At 36.1% G+C, this 17,200-nt stretch overlaps 1 protein-coding gene across 4 annotated transcripts in view; it reads left to right on the top strand.

Moving 5' to 3' along the window:
• The window catches only part of NEK1 (NIMA related kinase 1), a 154,382-nt gene that overhangs the window by 28,132 nt on the left and 109,050 nt on the right, over positions 1 to 17,200 (top strand). For all 4 annotated transcript variants that reach the window (XM_006753487.2, XM_006753485.2, XM_006753488.2 and 1 more), the window contains exons 6-10: positions 3,456 to 3,523; positions 3,652 to 3,738; positions 5,967 to 6,021; positions 8,326 to 8,526; positions 12,585 to 12,645. In XM_006753487.2, coding sequence (XP_006753550.1) covers positions 3,456 to 3,523; positions 3,652 to 3,738; positions 5,967 to 6,021; positions 8,326 to 8,526; positions 12,585 to 12,645 — 472 coding nt within the window. The remainder of the gene's footprint in view (positions 1 to 3,455; positions 3,524 to 3,651; positions 3,739 to 5,966; positions 6,022 to 8,325; positions 8,527 to 12,584; positions 12,646 to 17,200) is intronic.

Here is a 17,200-nt window from a genome sequence, read left to right as displayed (position 1 = left end):
TGTGTCTGCAGTGAGAGAACTACTGTCCTCTAGGGAGGTGCTAATCTAGCCTTTGCCTGAGGCTATCCGGCAAATGCCTCTGTGCAGGGTTTGGGCGAGGCGGGTCCCAGGGGATCAACAGGGCGGGCGGAGGGAACAGTTATGGCTGCTCTCAGTCCCATCCCCAGGGGCTCTGCCTCTCAAAGTCCCAGCAACCACTGCAAACCTTGGAGAGAAAGCTGCCTTTGAGTTCCGACCGATGCCAGACAGCCCCGCTTCTCCCGTTTGAGTCTGGGTCCCCAGAGACTCGCCCGGAACTGGAGCTCAGAGCCTGAGCCTCCCTCCCGATTGAAAACGACAACCGCACCCTCAGCCACCAGCCCGCTCATGCGTGCACCTCCGCACCTTTGTATTTTCCATACTGCGCTTCCTCTGAGTCTCAGTATGCTATTCTCTTTCCTTCTAGTTGAAGAATTACCCCTTAGCCAGCCTTCCTGTGGTTCTGGGTGATGTCCGTTCCATCTTTTAGTTGTATTTTTGAAGTGGTTGTTCGAGGCAGCAAACTCTGGTGTTTACCTATGCCGCCATCTTGGTTTTCTATCTCAGAAAAATATTTTTACAAAGGCATGTGTGGAAGGCAATGACAATAGGATATAAATTTCTAGGTTGGAAATTGTTTCCTTATAGAATTTTGAAGATATCGCTCACGTGTCACTTGACTTCTAGTTGCTGTTTAGGACTTTAAAGCCATCATTCTTATCCTTCTTTCTTCTCTCTAGAAGATTTTAGGATATTCTCTCCATCCCTGTTATGAAATTTCAGTGTTACGCATTGATGAGGGTCAGCTTTTATTCATTATGCTGTGTAATTTCACTCTGAGAAAGTGTATTTCTCAGGAAATGTTTTGGAAAATGTTTAGCTGTATTTTTTCAAATATTATTTGTCTGTTACTATCTTCAAGGTTGTCGTCAGGATTTTTTTCTAGACATGGTGGAGCTTCTTAATCTATCCCTCCAAGTATCTTGTTTTCATATTTTATCTCTTTGTCTCTCTGTTCCATTTTATAGGTCAATTTCATCAACCTACCCTTTTAATTTTGTGTAAACTAGTGCTTATCTCATCTGCTTTTAAAAAAAACATATTTTATTGATTTTCACAGAGAGGAAGGGAGAGGGATAGAGAATTAGAAACATTGATGAGAGAAAAACATCAATCAGCTGCCTCCTGCACACCTCGTGCTGGGGATGTGCTTGCAACCAAGGAACATGCTCTTGATCAGAATGGAACCTGGAACCCTCCAGTCAGCAGGCTGACGCTCTATCCACTGAGCCAAACCGGCCAGGGATAGCAACATTTCAAAAATATTATTTATTGATTTTTAGAGAAAGAGTGAAATGGAAGAAGGGAGAGAAAGAGAGAGAAAGGAGAGAGAGAGAGATTGATTTGTTGTTCCTCTTATTTATGCATTCATTGGTTGATTCTTGTATGTGCCCTGACTGAGGATTGAGCATGCAAACTTGACATATTGGGACAGTGCTCTAACCAACTGGGCTACCCTGCCAGGGCTCTCATCTATTCTTTTAATAATTTTTTTCTCTGCAAGGTTGAAAATGGAATTTCACATTCTGATTGGTTCTTATTTCATAATGTCTTATTCTTTTTAAATGATATTTATCCCTTCATCATTTATCTCTGAAATTTCTAAACATTTTATTTTAAAATTTTTGTTGGACTGTTTTTTTAAATTAATTATATCTAGAGTGAATTTATGTTCTGATGATTTGGAGGGGCTAGATTTCTGTGCATTATATGTATGGCTTCATATGTATGGCTTGTCCCCACAGCTCACTCATCTTTGCATAGAGGTTCCATGGTTGTCTCACTTAAGCTCTCTCAGTTCTCAGAAAGGGGAGTACAGAGGAAGTTTGTTTTCTGTGTCAGGGCCGAGTGTCTGTCTTCTTACCTCAGGCCTGAAGCTTCTTTATAGCCTAATAGCCATAAGATGCATAGTGGGAAGAAGAGAAACTGTGGTGGAAGTTCACCTTTTCTGTCCCCCAACCCTCTGCTACCTAGTCCCATTTCATCCTATTTTACTCCATCCTTGTTAACCCCCATTTGTGTCATCTTGGCTTTGAGCATGTGCCTGATTCAAATCTCCTGACTGTTAAAGATGGGTTTTTAATTCATGTTATCCCACAAAATCTTGACTTCACTGTTTGATAGAGTATTGGAGTTCTGTATTTATAAGTTTTTGGAGTTCTGTATTTATAAATGCAAAATGGGTAAATTATTGGAAATTTAAAAAGGTTTTTTTTTAATCTATTTCTACAGATTGTTTTACCTTTTTTTTTGGATGATGCCCAGGGATCTGCACTTTTTTAAAAAAAATTGACATACAGTATCCTGTTAGTTTCAGGTGTACATCATTATTTGATAGATACATTTCAAAAAGATTGCAATATGTCTAGTTAGCATCTGTCACCATATAAAGTTATTAAAATATTACTATTTCCCTATGCTATACATTACAACCCATGACTTACTTTATTACTGTAAGTTTGTATCTCTTAATCCACTTCACCTATTTTGCCTCCCCCCCACTCCCCACCCCCTATTTTTGGAAAATTTTAGGATTAATTTGTTACATTTACTAGTAGGCTACTTAGAAGTTTTAGACAGTTGATGGAGGGGGAGGTTGGGATTCAATTTTTAAAGCTCTAATGAGATACATTTTCTATTCCATAAAATCTACCCACTTAAAGTGGGCTGTTCAATGATTTTTAGTATATTCACAGAATTGTGAAACCATCACCACTTTCTAATTCCTGAAAATTTTTTATCACTCCAAAAAGAAAACCTGTACCTGTTAGCAATCACTCCCTATCCCTACTCCATGTAGATCTTGGAAACCACTAATCTACTTTCTGTCTCTATGGATTTGCTTATTGGGGACATATTATGTAAATGGATTCATATAATATGTACCTTTGCCTATTTTAAAATTGAGTTATTTGTCTTTTATTGTTGCTGTTGAATTGTAAACCTTTTTATTCTGGATACAAATTCCTTGTCAGATATAGGATTTGCAAATATTTTTTCCAATTCTGTGGGCTATCTTTTTTTTTGATGGTGTTCTTTGATGCACAATAATTTTAAAAATTTTGATGAAATCCAGTTTCTATTTTCCTTTTTTGCTTCAGTTGGTGGTGTCATATCTAAGAAATTGTTGCCTAGCCCAGTGAAGATTTACTTCTGTATTTTCTTCTAGGAGTTACAGAGTTTTAATTCTTATATTAGGTCTAGAGTCCATTTTGAGTTAACTTTTGTATATGATATAAGATAGGGGTGTACTTTCATTCTTTTGGATGTGGCTGTCAAGTTATCCTAGCATTTTTTAAACTCCATTTTTATGAAAAAAGTTGACTCAGAACTGAACTGTAATAATAATTCTGGGTTTTTTTTTCTCACTTTTATAGAACATATTTTTAACCAAAGATGGGACAATACAACTTGGAGATTTTGGAATTGCTAGAGTTCTAAATAGGTAATGTATAAGTTTTAAACTTGTTTTTGATATGTCTTTAGTGAAGTTTAAATTCATAGTGATGTATATGTGATAATTTATATCTTTGAGTATCTTAAGCTTCTCCAATAATTCTTTTTTTGTTCTAGTACTGTAGAACTGGCTCGAACTTGCATAGGTACCCCGTACTACTTGTCACCTGAAATCTGTGAAAACAAACCTTACAATAATAAAAGGTATTTAAAATACTTATTATATTATGTAGATTTCCTTTAACTATATCTATTATACTATATTTATTAGCCGTAAGAATATTCTAAAATCACTAATATACATATGTAAATGTATATACACAGACTTTTAAAAAATATATGATGAGGGGAATTGTAGAGAAGCTATTTCCCTATCTTGCTAAAGGAACTATAGAAAGAATCAGTTTATTATTGAAATTATATTTGGAAAAGAGGGCTTTCTTTGGTCTTTCTCTTTGTAATAGTAACTTCCTACTGAATTATAATAGTTAATATTTATTGAACATTTTCTCTATGAAGGGCACTGTTTTGTATGCTTTCTGTGATTAACTCTTAATCTTCACAGTAGCCTTGTATATTGTATGCATTAATCATTCCTCCTTTCCTTATAAGGAATTCAAATGCAGAGCGATATAAAGTAACTTCAAAGTCCCAGGCATCTGGCTTCCAACCTCAAATTTTCTAATTACTGAGTTGTGCTGTGGTTACCAGACTGTAAATGTACTAGATGGAAAAAGAAATTCTGCCACTGAATTCCAATTACCCTTTATTTTCTCTCAGTCTTTCCAATAGAAAAATGATAACCAAAAAGCATTGATGTTAATTTTGAAAGTGCTCATAGAAGCTAAAAGGTAAAAATCGATAGCTGGTAATAACGCATGTATTATTGCTATCTGTCCTCCTTCTCCCCCATCTTTTTTTTGAGGATGAGGAGGAAGCTCTATTTCAAACTTGAGCATAGAGACTGAGAACATCATCCTACCAATGTATTTTTAAAAAAACTTTTGTTACAATAAGTTTAGTCCATTGAATATATTATTTGTGAATATTCTAAAGAATAACGGTATTTTCTTTGAACTAAAGTAATTTTACACTTTAATGTTATTTCGCTGTCCTGTGGATAAGTCATCTGTAAAAAACATCATTCTTTCAATTAAGAATGGATTTGCCCTAACCGGTTTGGCTCAGTGGATAGAGTGTTGGCCTGTGGACTGAAAGGTCCCAGATTCGATTCCGGTCAAGGGTACAAACCCAGGTTGCGGGTTTGATCCCCAGTAGGAGGCATGCAGGAGGCAGCCTACCAATGATTCTCTCTCATCATTGATGTTTCTATCTCTCTCTCTCCCTCTCCTTTCCTCTCTGAAATCAATACATCTAAGTAACAAAATAAACTGATGAACAGAGTGGATCCAGAGACATGGAAGCATGGAATAGAGTGTGGAATCTCAGAGGGAAAGTCGAGGGGGGGGGGTGTGCTGGAAGGGGGGAGAGAGGGGGCATATGCAATACTTTGAATAATAAAGAATTATTTTTAAAAATGACAACAGCTAACACACACACACAAAATATATTTTAAAAGAAGAGATCATATGTAAAGAACATAGTATAACTAAGTCTTTAATTAAGAGTAAAATAAATTAATATATTTACTCTTACCTAATGTTTCAGATGGCTCTCAGGTTTGAGATATAATTTTAGTAAATTAGTATTTTCTTCATGTTTACTAAAGTAGTAGTGTTCTACTTTAATGTTTTTAGAAATCATGGTATTTTTAAAATAAATATTTATTTTGAAAGTATTACGTATGTTCCTATTTTTCTCCCATTGCCCTCTTCTCCCCCCTCCCTCTCCAAGCCTTCACCACCCACTGTCTGTGTCCTTGGATTATGCATATACGTAGATGAGTTCATTGGTTGATCTCTTCCCCCCCTCCACTCTTCCCTCCCTTCCTTCTGAGGTTTGACAGTCTGTTCAATGTTTCTATGTCTCTGGGTCTATTTTTGTTCATTAGTTTATGTTGGTCATTAGATTCCACGTATGAATGAGATCTGGCTTATTTTGCGTAGCATAATGCTCTCTAGGTCCATCCATGCTGTTGCAAATGGTAAGAGTTTTTTCTTTTTTTACAGCTGCATAGTATTTCATTGTATAGATGTACCATATTGCAAATAGTTAAATAAAGCATTTGAATTGAAATAAAGTAACAATGGAATATTCATAACATTTACCAATTTTGTTTTTTTTAATACTAAATTTCTCTAATCTGGGATAGCTGTTTTCATCATTTGGTTATGGTTGAAATTTTAAGTTTTAAAGGACATGTTTAATGGAACATATCTTTGCACAGCATTTTCTCGCTGGTATTTTAAGTGAAAAGAATTTTAAGTAAAATCTGAAACTTACAAAAAATGTGTCATTCTTCTGTTTCCTAGTGACATTTGGGCTCTGGGATGTGTCCTTTATGAGTTGTGCACACTTAAACATGCAGTAAGTACAAGTTTCTGAAATATTATGTCAAAAAGTGACTATAATATTTTTTTAAAAATTATATGCCATCTTTCAGATGACCCTTTTGTACTAGAAATTTTTCTTTGTCAGTTTTTAAACTTCTCAATTTCTCTTAAGTATAAATTTTAATTTATTTTCCCTTAATATGTATGCATATATTACATACTTCATGTTATATATTTGTTCTTATAATACATATATCATACATTTTTCTGAAAAATTATTTCTAAAGACAGAAATAAATTTGTTGTACTTTTAAAGTTAAATTCATATATGAATTTGATATTTTAGCTTAACAAATTATATTTATTTCATTTTAGCAGTTTTTATCAAAACAACCACATTATTTGTGTTTGGAATTGAAATCATCTAGGGAACATTTTCAACATATTTATAAAGGGATTTTTAAATCAATTTAAATACCTTTTAATCCAGAGTTTTTAAAATTTTCACTTTTGAGACTCTGACATAGCACATACCACACCAAAAAGGGGAAGTTCTTGTCCTAAATAGGTTGATTTTTAATCTCTTTCCATTTCAGAATTTGTTTTTTAAAAATTCTTCCCCCATTGTTTAAACAGTAGAGTGTTTTCATTACAGAAAACTTAAAAGAAAATACATAAAAAATATAAAGAAGTGAATAAATACCAAAAGCAATTTTTTCAACCAGTAATGACTACCTGTAATATTTTATCATTTCCTTTTAGGTTTATTCTAGACTAATCTATAGAGTGGGTTTGTTTTGTTTTTCCCCTGAAAAATTTGGTTATATTTATAAGCAGTTTAATAGCCGGTTTTTATTTCCTGATATTCTTTGAGTATTTTTCTTCGTTGTTTTTTTTAAATTTTTTAGGTTTGCATACTTTCCTACCGTATTGCTTTGGTTTTGTTTTTGTTTCTTAAGGAAAAAATTACAGACTGCCAAAGTGATATGGGATGGTCATTATTAGATCTGTATGTAGAAGAATGGGTTAGTTTTTCTGTGACAGTCATTTTAAGTCTAAATCAGAATATTTTTACATTTGCCTGTTACCATTGCTTCATCTACATTTAACTGTCAACATTGCTTCTGTATTTTGGAATTGTTTACTCTTAAGTGGACACATGAAATTAAGTAATTCTCTTACCTTTATTTATGAAGAGTTTGTCAGTTGAGAGATAGATAAAAATTCATTGTAGTGAAGAGCTAGAGTAACAAGTCTTTTTGCATTTAGGATTTCTTATGTACATAAATACTTCTATACAATGGAATTGTATTCAAATTTTTAATGAATGACATATTTTAAATGTGCTAAGAGAATTTAACATTTATCAGAACTATGTTATAATTGGCATAATCACCAGTGCCTAATTTATACCATGTTTTATATTCTATACTATTTTAGCCGAGATATCAAAGCTTAATTTTACTTACACTCCAAATGAAATCGTCTTAAGATTTTAAACTGCCCACTCGATTTTTTAAAATTTCAGTTAGAGTTTATATTGTGCTTAATACTAAAATGTATAGTATTCCCATTGATATGACTTTGGAATATTTGCTGCATTGTTGATTCCATGGCTTTTGGGAACATAACACACTTGAGAATAATGAGCAGTGTTTAAAGGGAAACTAATTAGTAGTTTATTATATTTCCCCAAAATACTTTAGTTCTATAATTGATGTCTTGTTTTAGTTACTACAATAGGAGCACAGGAAGGCAGGTCTTAAATGAAGACCACCAGGTTGGTTGGTTGGTTTTCATCTTTATTATTATTATGTTTTTATAAAATATTTAATTATTACTTATATTCCCATCTCTTAGTGTTTCCAATAACTAAAACTCTTTATTTTATTTTATTTTATTGATTTTTCACAGAGAGGAAGGGAGATGGATAGAGAGTTAGAAACATCGATGAGAGAGAAACATCGATCAGCTGCCTCCTGCGCACTCCCCACTGGGTATGTGCCCGCAACCAAGGTACATGCCCTTGACCGGAATCGAACCTGGGACCTTTGAGTCCTCAGGCCGACACTCCATCCACTGAGCCAAACCAGTTAGGGCTAACTAAAACTCTTATAACAAGTTATAACATCTTATGAAGACTGATATTCTCTTTTAAATATATTTATAAATAACCAAGTGAACCTTGCTCTAGAGAACATATATGGTTAAAATATTTGGAAGAGGACTGTATTTCTGTTCTATATTGTTAGGAAATGAACTATTGTCATTGTTGATATTCCCATTTTCAATGTGTGTGTGTGTGTTATGTATGTTAATTTATTTTTTTAAATTTTAGTTTGAAGCTGGCAATATGAAAAACCTGGTACTGAAGATAATATCTGGATCTTTTCCACCTGTGTCTTTGCATTATTCTTATGATCTCCGCTGTTTGCTCTCTCAGTTATTTAAAAGAAATCCTAGGGATAGACCATCAGTCAATTCCATATTGGAGAAAGGTTTTATAGCCAAACGCATTGAAAAGTTTCTCTCACCTCAGGTATGTTTTTTTACTGTAGAATTAAAATTGAGCATTAGGGTTATGGTGCTTAAGTAGAACATGCCCTCCTCTATTTTGAGGAGAGCAAACACATCAGAATTTGGCGGGGGAGGGGAATGAAGTACTTTTTCAAACAGTTCCGGGGCTACCTTTCTTTCCATTCCTGTGTAACTTCTCCTCCCTATCTGCTTTTCAGTCAGTCTCTAGGAGGGAGCACATTCATTCTGTGTCTCCTCTTAACACTTAATCCTTAACTTCTGATCACCACATGTGTGGTTGTTTTCCCACACCAGGCAATTCTATGATACCAGCTAGTGTCCTACAATTCAGCTTAGTTCTGACACTATACTTGGAGATAGCTTCAGATCCCTCAGTCCCACAAGACTGCCCCTCTTAAGTTACTGCAAGTCCAGGTTGTCGCTTGTGCTTCTGACCAATCAGAGGTTCCCACAACCCCTTCTTGGGTTCAATCAATCAGCTAGAGCAGCTCACAGAATGCAGAGAAACATTTACCAGTTTATTATAAAGGACATTAGAAGAGTACAGATGAATAGTCAGAGGAAGAAATATATAGGGTAAGGTTCATCACAGTCAGAGTCCAGGAGCTTCTCTCTCTATGGATCTGGGGTATACCACCCTCCTGACATGTTCACCAACCTAGAAGTTCTCCAAACCAGTCCAAATTTGAATTTTTTATGAAGGTTTCATAATGGAGGCATGATTGATGAAATCATAGGCCCTTAGTGAGTGATTTGACCTCCAGCCCCACTCTCCTGGAGGGGAGAGTGGGACTAAAAATCCAACCTTCTAATCACTTGGTGTGTTTCTCTGTCAACCAGCCTCCATCCTTAAAAAAATATATATATTTTTATTGCTTTCAGAGAAAAGGGAGAAAGATAGAAACATCAATCATGAGAGGGAATCATTGATTGGCTGCCTCCTGTATGTACCACACTGGCGATTAAGCCCAAAATCCAGGCATGTGCCCTGACCGGCAATCAAATCGTGACCTTCTGGTTCAATCATTGAGCTACACCAGCCAGGCCTTAAGGTCACTTTATTAACTAAAATTCAGGTGTGGTGAAGGGGGCCTGTGATAAATAACAAAAGACACCATTGCACACTTTACAGTTAGGAAATTCTGAGCTTTTAGGAACTACTAGTATGTGCCAGGCACTCGATGAAGATCATCCTATATAATAAAAGCCGAATATGCTAAGTGTCCGGTCATCCAGTTATCCGTTCAACCAATTAAAGCATAATATGCTACGGCTATGCTAAGGCCTCTCAGCCACTCACTATGACATGCACTGACCACTAGAGGGCAGACAGTCAACCGGTTGACCAGTCGCTATGATGTGCACTGACCACCAGCGGGCAGACGCTCCAACTGGTAGGTTAGCTTGCTGTTAGGGTTCGGCCGATCAGGACTGAGCAAGACTGGCTGGACACGCCCTGGAGCCCTCCTATGGCCCCTCCCCAGCTGGCCAACCTCCAGTGTCCCTCCCTGGCCCTGATCGTGACCGGTAGGGTCCCTCAGCCTGGCCTTGCCCTCTGGCAATCCAGGACCCCTTGGGGGATGTCAGAGAGCCGGTTTGGGCCTGATCCCGCAGGTCAGGCCGAGGGACCCCACTGGTGCATGAATTTGTGCACTGGGCCTCTAGTGTGTGTGTGTGTGTGTGTGTGTATTTTTAATCCTCATCCAAGGGTATTCTTTTAATGATTTTGGAGAGAGAGGGAGAGAAAAACATAGATCAGTTGCCTCTTGTATGCGCCCTGATTAGGGATCAAACCCCTAACCTAGGTATGTGCCCTGACTGGGAATTGAACTTGCAGCCTTTTGGTGCACAGGACAACATTCCAACCACCTGGCTGGGTTGTATTTCTTATTATAAATCACAATAGAACAGAATCATTCCTCTGTCTCTTGGTTTTATTTTGTTTTCCATTTTTTTTTACTGTGGTAAAATATACATAACATAAAATTTATTATCTTTTTTTAAAAAATATATTTTATTGATTTTTTACAGAGAGGAAGGGAGAGAGATAGAGAGCCAGAAACTTCGATGAGAGAGAAACATCGACCAGCTGCCTCCTGCACACCTCCCACTTGGGATGTGCCCGCAACCAAGGTACATGCCCTTGACCGGAATCGAACCTGGGACCTTTCAGTCCGCAGGCTGATGCTCTATCCACAGAGCCAAACCAGTTTGGCTAAAATTTATTATCTTAACTATGTTTATATGCACAGTTCAGTGGTATTAAATATGTTCATAATGCTGTGCAGCCATCATCACCATCTAGCAGCATATCTCTTTCCCCCTGTAGAGCAAACTTTCTACCCATTAACCAATTATTCCCCATCTTTCAATCACTAGTGCCTGGCAACAACATTTCTACTTGTTCATTGTTCTTTGGTCACATATGTATAATAGATTATTGATTTATATTTCCTGTAGTACTTGCATATAGGTGCATAATAAATATTTGTTAAGTTGAATTGAATTTTATTCTGACAGGGCTTATAAAAATTTATAGCAAATCAGTTAGCATAAGTTATTAATATTAGTATGATCACCTGAAACTGGAATTACTTTACATTACATGTTTTGTGTGCTATTTGTCAATTTAAGTGATCACTATTAAACTCTTCTGTAATTAGACATCTAGCAAAATCATAGTTTTATTACTTTTATATGCTTTTGAGAGGTGAGGGAAGTGTCATATATTCTGGCTTAACAGAACATCACTATGAACACTCTTCAGAAAACAGAGATGTGGATTTATTACTACCAGGAGAACGCATTAGTAAGCAAGAAAGCCAATTAAAACTTGAAAGTTGAAATTGACTTGTATAGGATACAGAAACAGTCTCTGAAATGTGGGTGTCATTTATGAGACTCCTTTGTTATCAATAACATTTTCAAGGGCAGTTTTATGATGCAATGTACTTTTTTTTTTTTTTTTTTTGGCAACTACTAAAGAAGAAAGAATGACTTCATTAACCTTGCTAAGGTTTCTTTCCCCCAATACCAGCAGTTAGGACATACAATCTTAAGGCTGAAGCACTGGATTTCAACTCGCCAGCAATAAAAGAAAATAGTCGACCCTGATTTATGTAGAACTTATAATATGGAAAGAAAAAAGGACAGATTGTGATTATTAACAAACGGAGTAGTTGACATTACATATTTAGTATATACTTAGCTGCCTGTTGCTATTTAAGCACCACTGAGATTTCATTCTTCATGAAAACTTTTATCTTTTGTTCTTCAGACTTATTTTCTGCTGTACAATTGTGTGTCGCTAACCAATGCGTTGTTAAGGCAATTTTGTCATTGTGTGAACATCATTAAGTACACAGACCTAGGTTATATAACCTACTGCACAACTAGGTTAAATGGTAATCACCGTCACATATGCGGTCTGTTGTTGAGGGAAACAAAAACATTATGTGATACATGACTGTAATATCACTTGTTCAGTATTCTAGTGAGAAAGTGTGTGATACATTTTTTAAAGCTTTAACTTTCAAACAAATATGAACTTTACTGCAACTTATGAACTATTATTCTCATCTTGCACACTCTAGAAACTTCTTCCTGGGTGTGGCTTGACAAATCATCAATAATCACTGGTTCACTAGGTACTCCATTGAGTGCTGTCCATCACCTTCTGTGATGATGAAGTGTTTTGTATCTGCATTATCTGACTTTGTAGCCACTAGACATACATGCTTATTGAGCATTTAAAATGTGACTGGTTGTTTGAAATAAATAAGGAATATGGATACACACAGAATATAGAGGTTATTTCAAATAGGAGGTAGTTGTGTTAAATTGCTGATCTATAGAACAGCAAGCAGTGTGTGGGGGCCTTTGTGGTACATTAGGTTAATTTGGAAAGAAAGCTTGTTTGGAGAAATAAAAATAAGAGCATAAGAGGAATTTGGTGAATGGGTTATGTGATTGAGGAAGGAAAAAATGCATTGTGATTAATGTATTTTTTTTAAAGTTAAAATCTTTTCTTACTTACTTTCCCCCCTCTTTCAATCTAAGCTTATTGCAGAAGAATTTTGTCTAAAAACATTTTCCAAAGGTGGAGCGCAGCTTATACCAGGTAAATGAAATTTAATGAATCCTTTGACCTGTTTGCAATTATTGATATACTAATTATACTAATATACTAATTATACTAATAATTAATATACTAATTATATTCACTAATTATACTAGAGATATATGTAGACACAATAAATTGGTATAATTATAGATGAACTTAATCCAGATGAAATGCATATTTAAATTATGATATGATAATATATAATACCTTCTGATTAATTAATCACAAAATTTTTATTTTTTTGTCTGCCTTAGTTAAATGAAATCTGTCTTAGATATTAATGTGGATATTAGATTTATGGGGTGATCACTTTGTAAATTATATAAATGTCTAATCAGCAGATTGTATACCTGAAACTAATATAATATTGTTCCTTGTACTGTAGCTAAAAATAAATTTTTTTTAAAGAATTAATAAAATGATAGTGGAGGAGGAAAAATGAAGAGGCAGTTTATAACTTGGTATTCTGCTAGTACTGCACTGCCAGCCTCCTAGCTTTCTGAATGTGATATTCAGTATAAGTCCAGTGTCCTGACATTATCACCACACTCAGGTATGACTTTCCACTGAGTGTTTCTGTCAGTCCCTGTAAATGTAGTCCACTTCCGCCTGCCTTTGTCAGTGTATATGCAGCACCAGCTACGCACAGTGGTCTATGATGACTGCAGATCACTGGGCTGTAAGAAATGCCATCCATGGATGATGTATTGAAAATTTCCAGGACATTGAGGGTGTTCCCAGGGTTTAAGAAATGCCTGTAGATAAGCAAATAAAGCCTGATCAATGCCTTGCTATATTTCATGACCAAAAACTGCTTTAAGACACCATACTGAAACTGTTGTTGAGTTCGTTAATATGCATTAAATGCAGACTAATTATTATTTTTTTAAGTTTATTTTTATTGTTGACAGTATTACAGATGTCCCCTATTTTTCTCCCTGTTCTAGCCCCACCCCAGGCCTTGACTACACTATTGTCTGTGTTCATGGGCTGTGCATATATGCACACAAGTTCTTTGGTGGAGTAGTTATTTTAATGACCACTTTAATGGTAGTTCTGTTTCTTCTCTGGTTGTCATTTGGTGATGGGTTTCCCATTCCATTAATGAGATAGAGTTTTTTTAAGGCAGCACATCCACACTGAGTGAAGCCTGCAGTGAGGCTGAGGAGCTCATAGTGTGATGCATCTGTACACAGGCCTTTTGTTAAGTTTCACAGTTCATGGGAGTCTGGTCTAGATTCCGCAGATGTAAAGTAAATATTTTAAATGAAAAATATAAAATACCAAGTGGCATCCGTTTTGAAATTTTTTTTTTTAAATATATTTTATTGATTTTTTACAGAGAGGAAGGGAGAGAGATAGAGAGTTAGAAACATCGATGAGAGAGAAACATCAACCAGCTGCCTCCTGCACATCTCCCACTGGGGATGTGCCTGCAACCCAGGTACATGCCCTTGACCGGAATCGAACCTGGGACCTTTCAGTCCGCAGGCCGACGCTCTATCCACCGAGCCAAACCGGTTTCGGCCGTTTTGAAATTTTTAGTCCTTATCAAATGCTTAGGCGATATTCTGAGAACATTGTTACAGAATGTTATTAAAATGTCTTAAGTGCCTATATCTTTATGTAAAATATTTTTCTTTGAGAAATACTTTATAACCTATAATTTAAAAAATAAATTAATGTGAAGTTAGGTACTTTATCAAGGATAATTATTTTTAATGTGGCCATCAACAGTAGAATATTTGTAGCATTGTGGGTATGGTTTTTATACCATGCGTATGTATATGCATATATTTGTGTGAGAGGAAAAATATTTTTTTGCATATAGAATGACTTCAGAATGGATTTCTAAAATCAGTGGACATTATTTAAGATTTGAAGAGTATATTGTTTTTCTTTTTTTTGTAAATCCTCACCCAAGGATATTTTTTTCCAGAGAGTGGAAGGGAGGGAGAGAGGGGTGAAGGGAGAGAGAGAGAGAAAGAGAGAGTGAGAGAGAAAAACCCCATCAATGTGAGAAAGACACATTGATTGGTTGCCTGTACTCCTCTGACAGGGGCGGGTGAATCAAACCCAGGTACATGCCCTTGGCCAGGAAGTGAACCGTGTCCTGCAAAGACCGACTCTCTAACCACTGAGCACCACCAGCCAGGGCTAGTACATTGTTGGGTTTTTTTTGAGTACATTGTTTTTCAACAATGTTTTTTCTGTTTTACTCCATTTTGAGTGTGAGCAGATGAATAAAAATGAATGCATTATCCTGAAACTGGGTCCATATAAGCTGGAAGTGGTGTGGTGGTGCCTCAGGAAGGCCAGCTATACTTAGCTCTCCTTAAAGTCTCCTGACTCATCCTCTCAGTGTCCAGAGACTGTCAGTTCCTGGCAAGTCAATTCACTCTAAATAAAATTCACAAGGACAGACACGGCAAAAGCAGCACCTCTCTCTTGGCAGTCAAAGTCAAGCCTTATGAGAAGTCAAATCTTAATTAAAAGCCTCATTGTCACAAAGGCCAGAAATGCACCATGTCAGCACATTCTTTCCACATGGGTAAGCCCGTGTAGGAATTAGAAAGTTATTTTGTTGTAAGAGCAGTTGGATGGATGAACTGTTCAATAGCATGGGGCTAAAATAGGAGTTGTATTGCTGATGGGCCTATACATATTGGGTGGGCTCCAACTCCTTATATTCCTTATCCTACTGGTAGCCTCGAATCTGAGTCTGAGAAATGCTCAAAGATCAGATAAGTAATTCTCTTCTCTAGAAAGTGAATGGGGACTATTCATATAGTTTCTTGGGACTCTTCATTTTTATGCTTTTCTGCCTCTGGCCCCTTTTCTGGCACACCCAGTATGTCTTGGGCGATGTTAATACATGTAGCCAGGTTACAGTGTTATGACTTTGTGTATCTGTGGTCAGGATTAGTTTTACAGTTGAACTCTCACAGGAAAATTTTTTGCCCCACATTTCCTAGCTCCTGTCAGGATACATTTGGAGTATGTGTTTGGAAAACCTAATGCTAGCATACTATATTTCTCATCTCTTCAACCCAACTTACTTATGAATCGCAAAACTGCCGATCAAATGGATATTATTTTTTATTTTTATAAAAGTTTATTAAGTTATTTGAATAATATATGTTCTTTATAAAACATTAAAAGAAGAAAGTAAAAATTAACTTGAATCTTGCCCTGGCTGGTGTTGCTGAATGCTTAGAGTGTCAGCCTATTCCCAGAAGGGTTGCAGGTTCAATTCCCAGTCAAGGATACGTACCTGGGTTGCAGGTTTGATCCATGGCTCCGGTTGGGTGAGTACAGGAGGCAATTAATTGATGTCTCTCTCACATCAATGTTTCGCTCTCCCCCATCCTCCCTCCCTTCCACTTGCTATAAAAATCAATGAAAAAAATATCCTCTGGTGAGGAGTAACAGCAACAACAAAAACCTCGAATCTTAACACATACTGTTATATTTGTGTTTTTTCCTATAATAACACATGCATAACAATTGAAAATTGGGGTTGTGTTATAAACAAAGATTTGTTTCTTTTAAAGTACAATATTATATGATGATGATTTTCTAATACAGCTAAATATTCTTTGAAGAACTGAGTTTACTGGTGGCATTTCATTGTGAACTACTGGTTACTTTTTTTTTCTCCATTCCCTTCCTAAAAAGGAAGAATACTTGATTGATTTAAATTGATTTACCACTTGATAAAATTCTGAGATAGCAGGCTGGAAGAAGCAAAAAGAAAGCTGCTATTTAGGCTGTGGGGCAGTTTGATCAGAGAGGTACCTTAATAGATGTGGAAAAATAGAGGAAAGAGGATTTGGGGAAGCTGTTGATATAGACTATACTCTTTGACCTCCTGTAATATCTTTGAAAGATATAAATAGTAGGCTTTTCTTTTAGTTACTTTAGTTTAACTTTTTCTTGAATGTATCATTGTCCTAAGGGTGAACCTTGTCTAGGCTTCAGTAAGAGTTTAATAAATAATGCTGCAGGATTTATCCTTATGTATAAATTTTTGTTTCTCTATTTCTTTAAAATTAATTCATAAACCTTTTTTTTTCTTTATTGATTAAGGTATTACATATGTGCCCTTATCCCCCCATTGCCCCTCCCTCATTCCCTCACCCCTCTGGTGTCTGTGTCTATTGTTTAGGCTTATATGCATGTATACAGGTCCTTTGCTTGATCCCTCCCTTACACCCCACCCTCCCCTACCTCCCTCTATGGTTTGAGCATCTGATCGTTTCTTCTCTGTCTCTGGATCTGTTTTTGTGCATCAGTTTATGTTGTTCATTATATTCCACAAATGAGTGAGATCATGTGATATTTATCTTTCTCTGACTGGCTTATTTCATTTAGCATAATGCTCTCCAGGACCATCCATGCTGTTGCAAATGGTAGGAGTTCCTTCCTTTTTACAGCAGTGTGGTATTCCATTGTGTAGATGTACCACAGTTTTTTAATCCACTCATCTGCTAATGGGCACTTAGGCTGTTTCCAAATCTTAGCTATTGTAAGTTGTGCTGCTTTGAACATA

This window comes from Myotis davidii, unplaced genomic scaffold (assembly GCF_000327345.1).
Source record: "Myotis davidii unplaced genomic scaffold, ASM32734v1 scaffold1832, whole genome shotgun sequence".
NCBI classification, from domain to species: domain Eukaryota; kingdom Metazoa; phylum Chordata; class Mammalia; order Chiroptera; family Vespertilionidae; genus Myotis; species Myotis davidii.
Note: the sequence above shows the minus strand (reverse complement) of the source record. Positions and strands in the feature narration are given on the sequence as shown.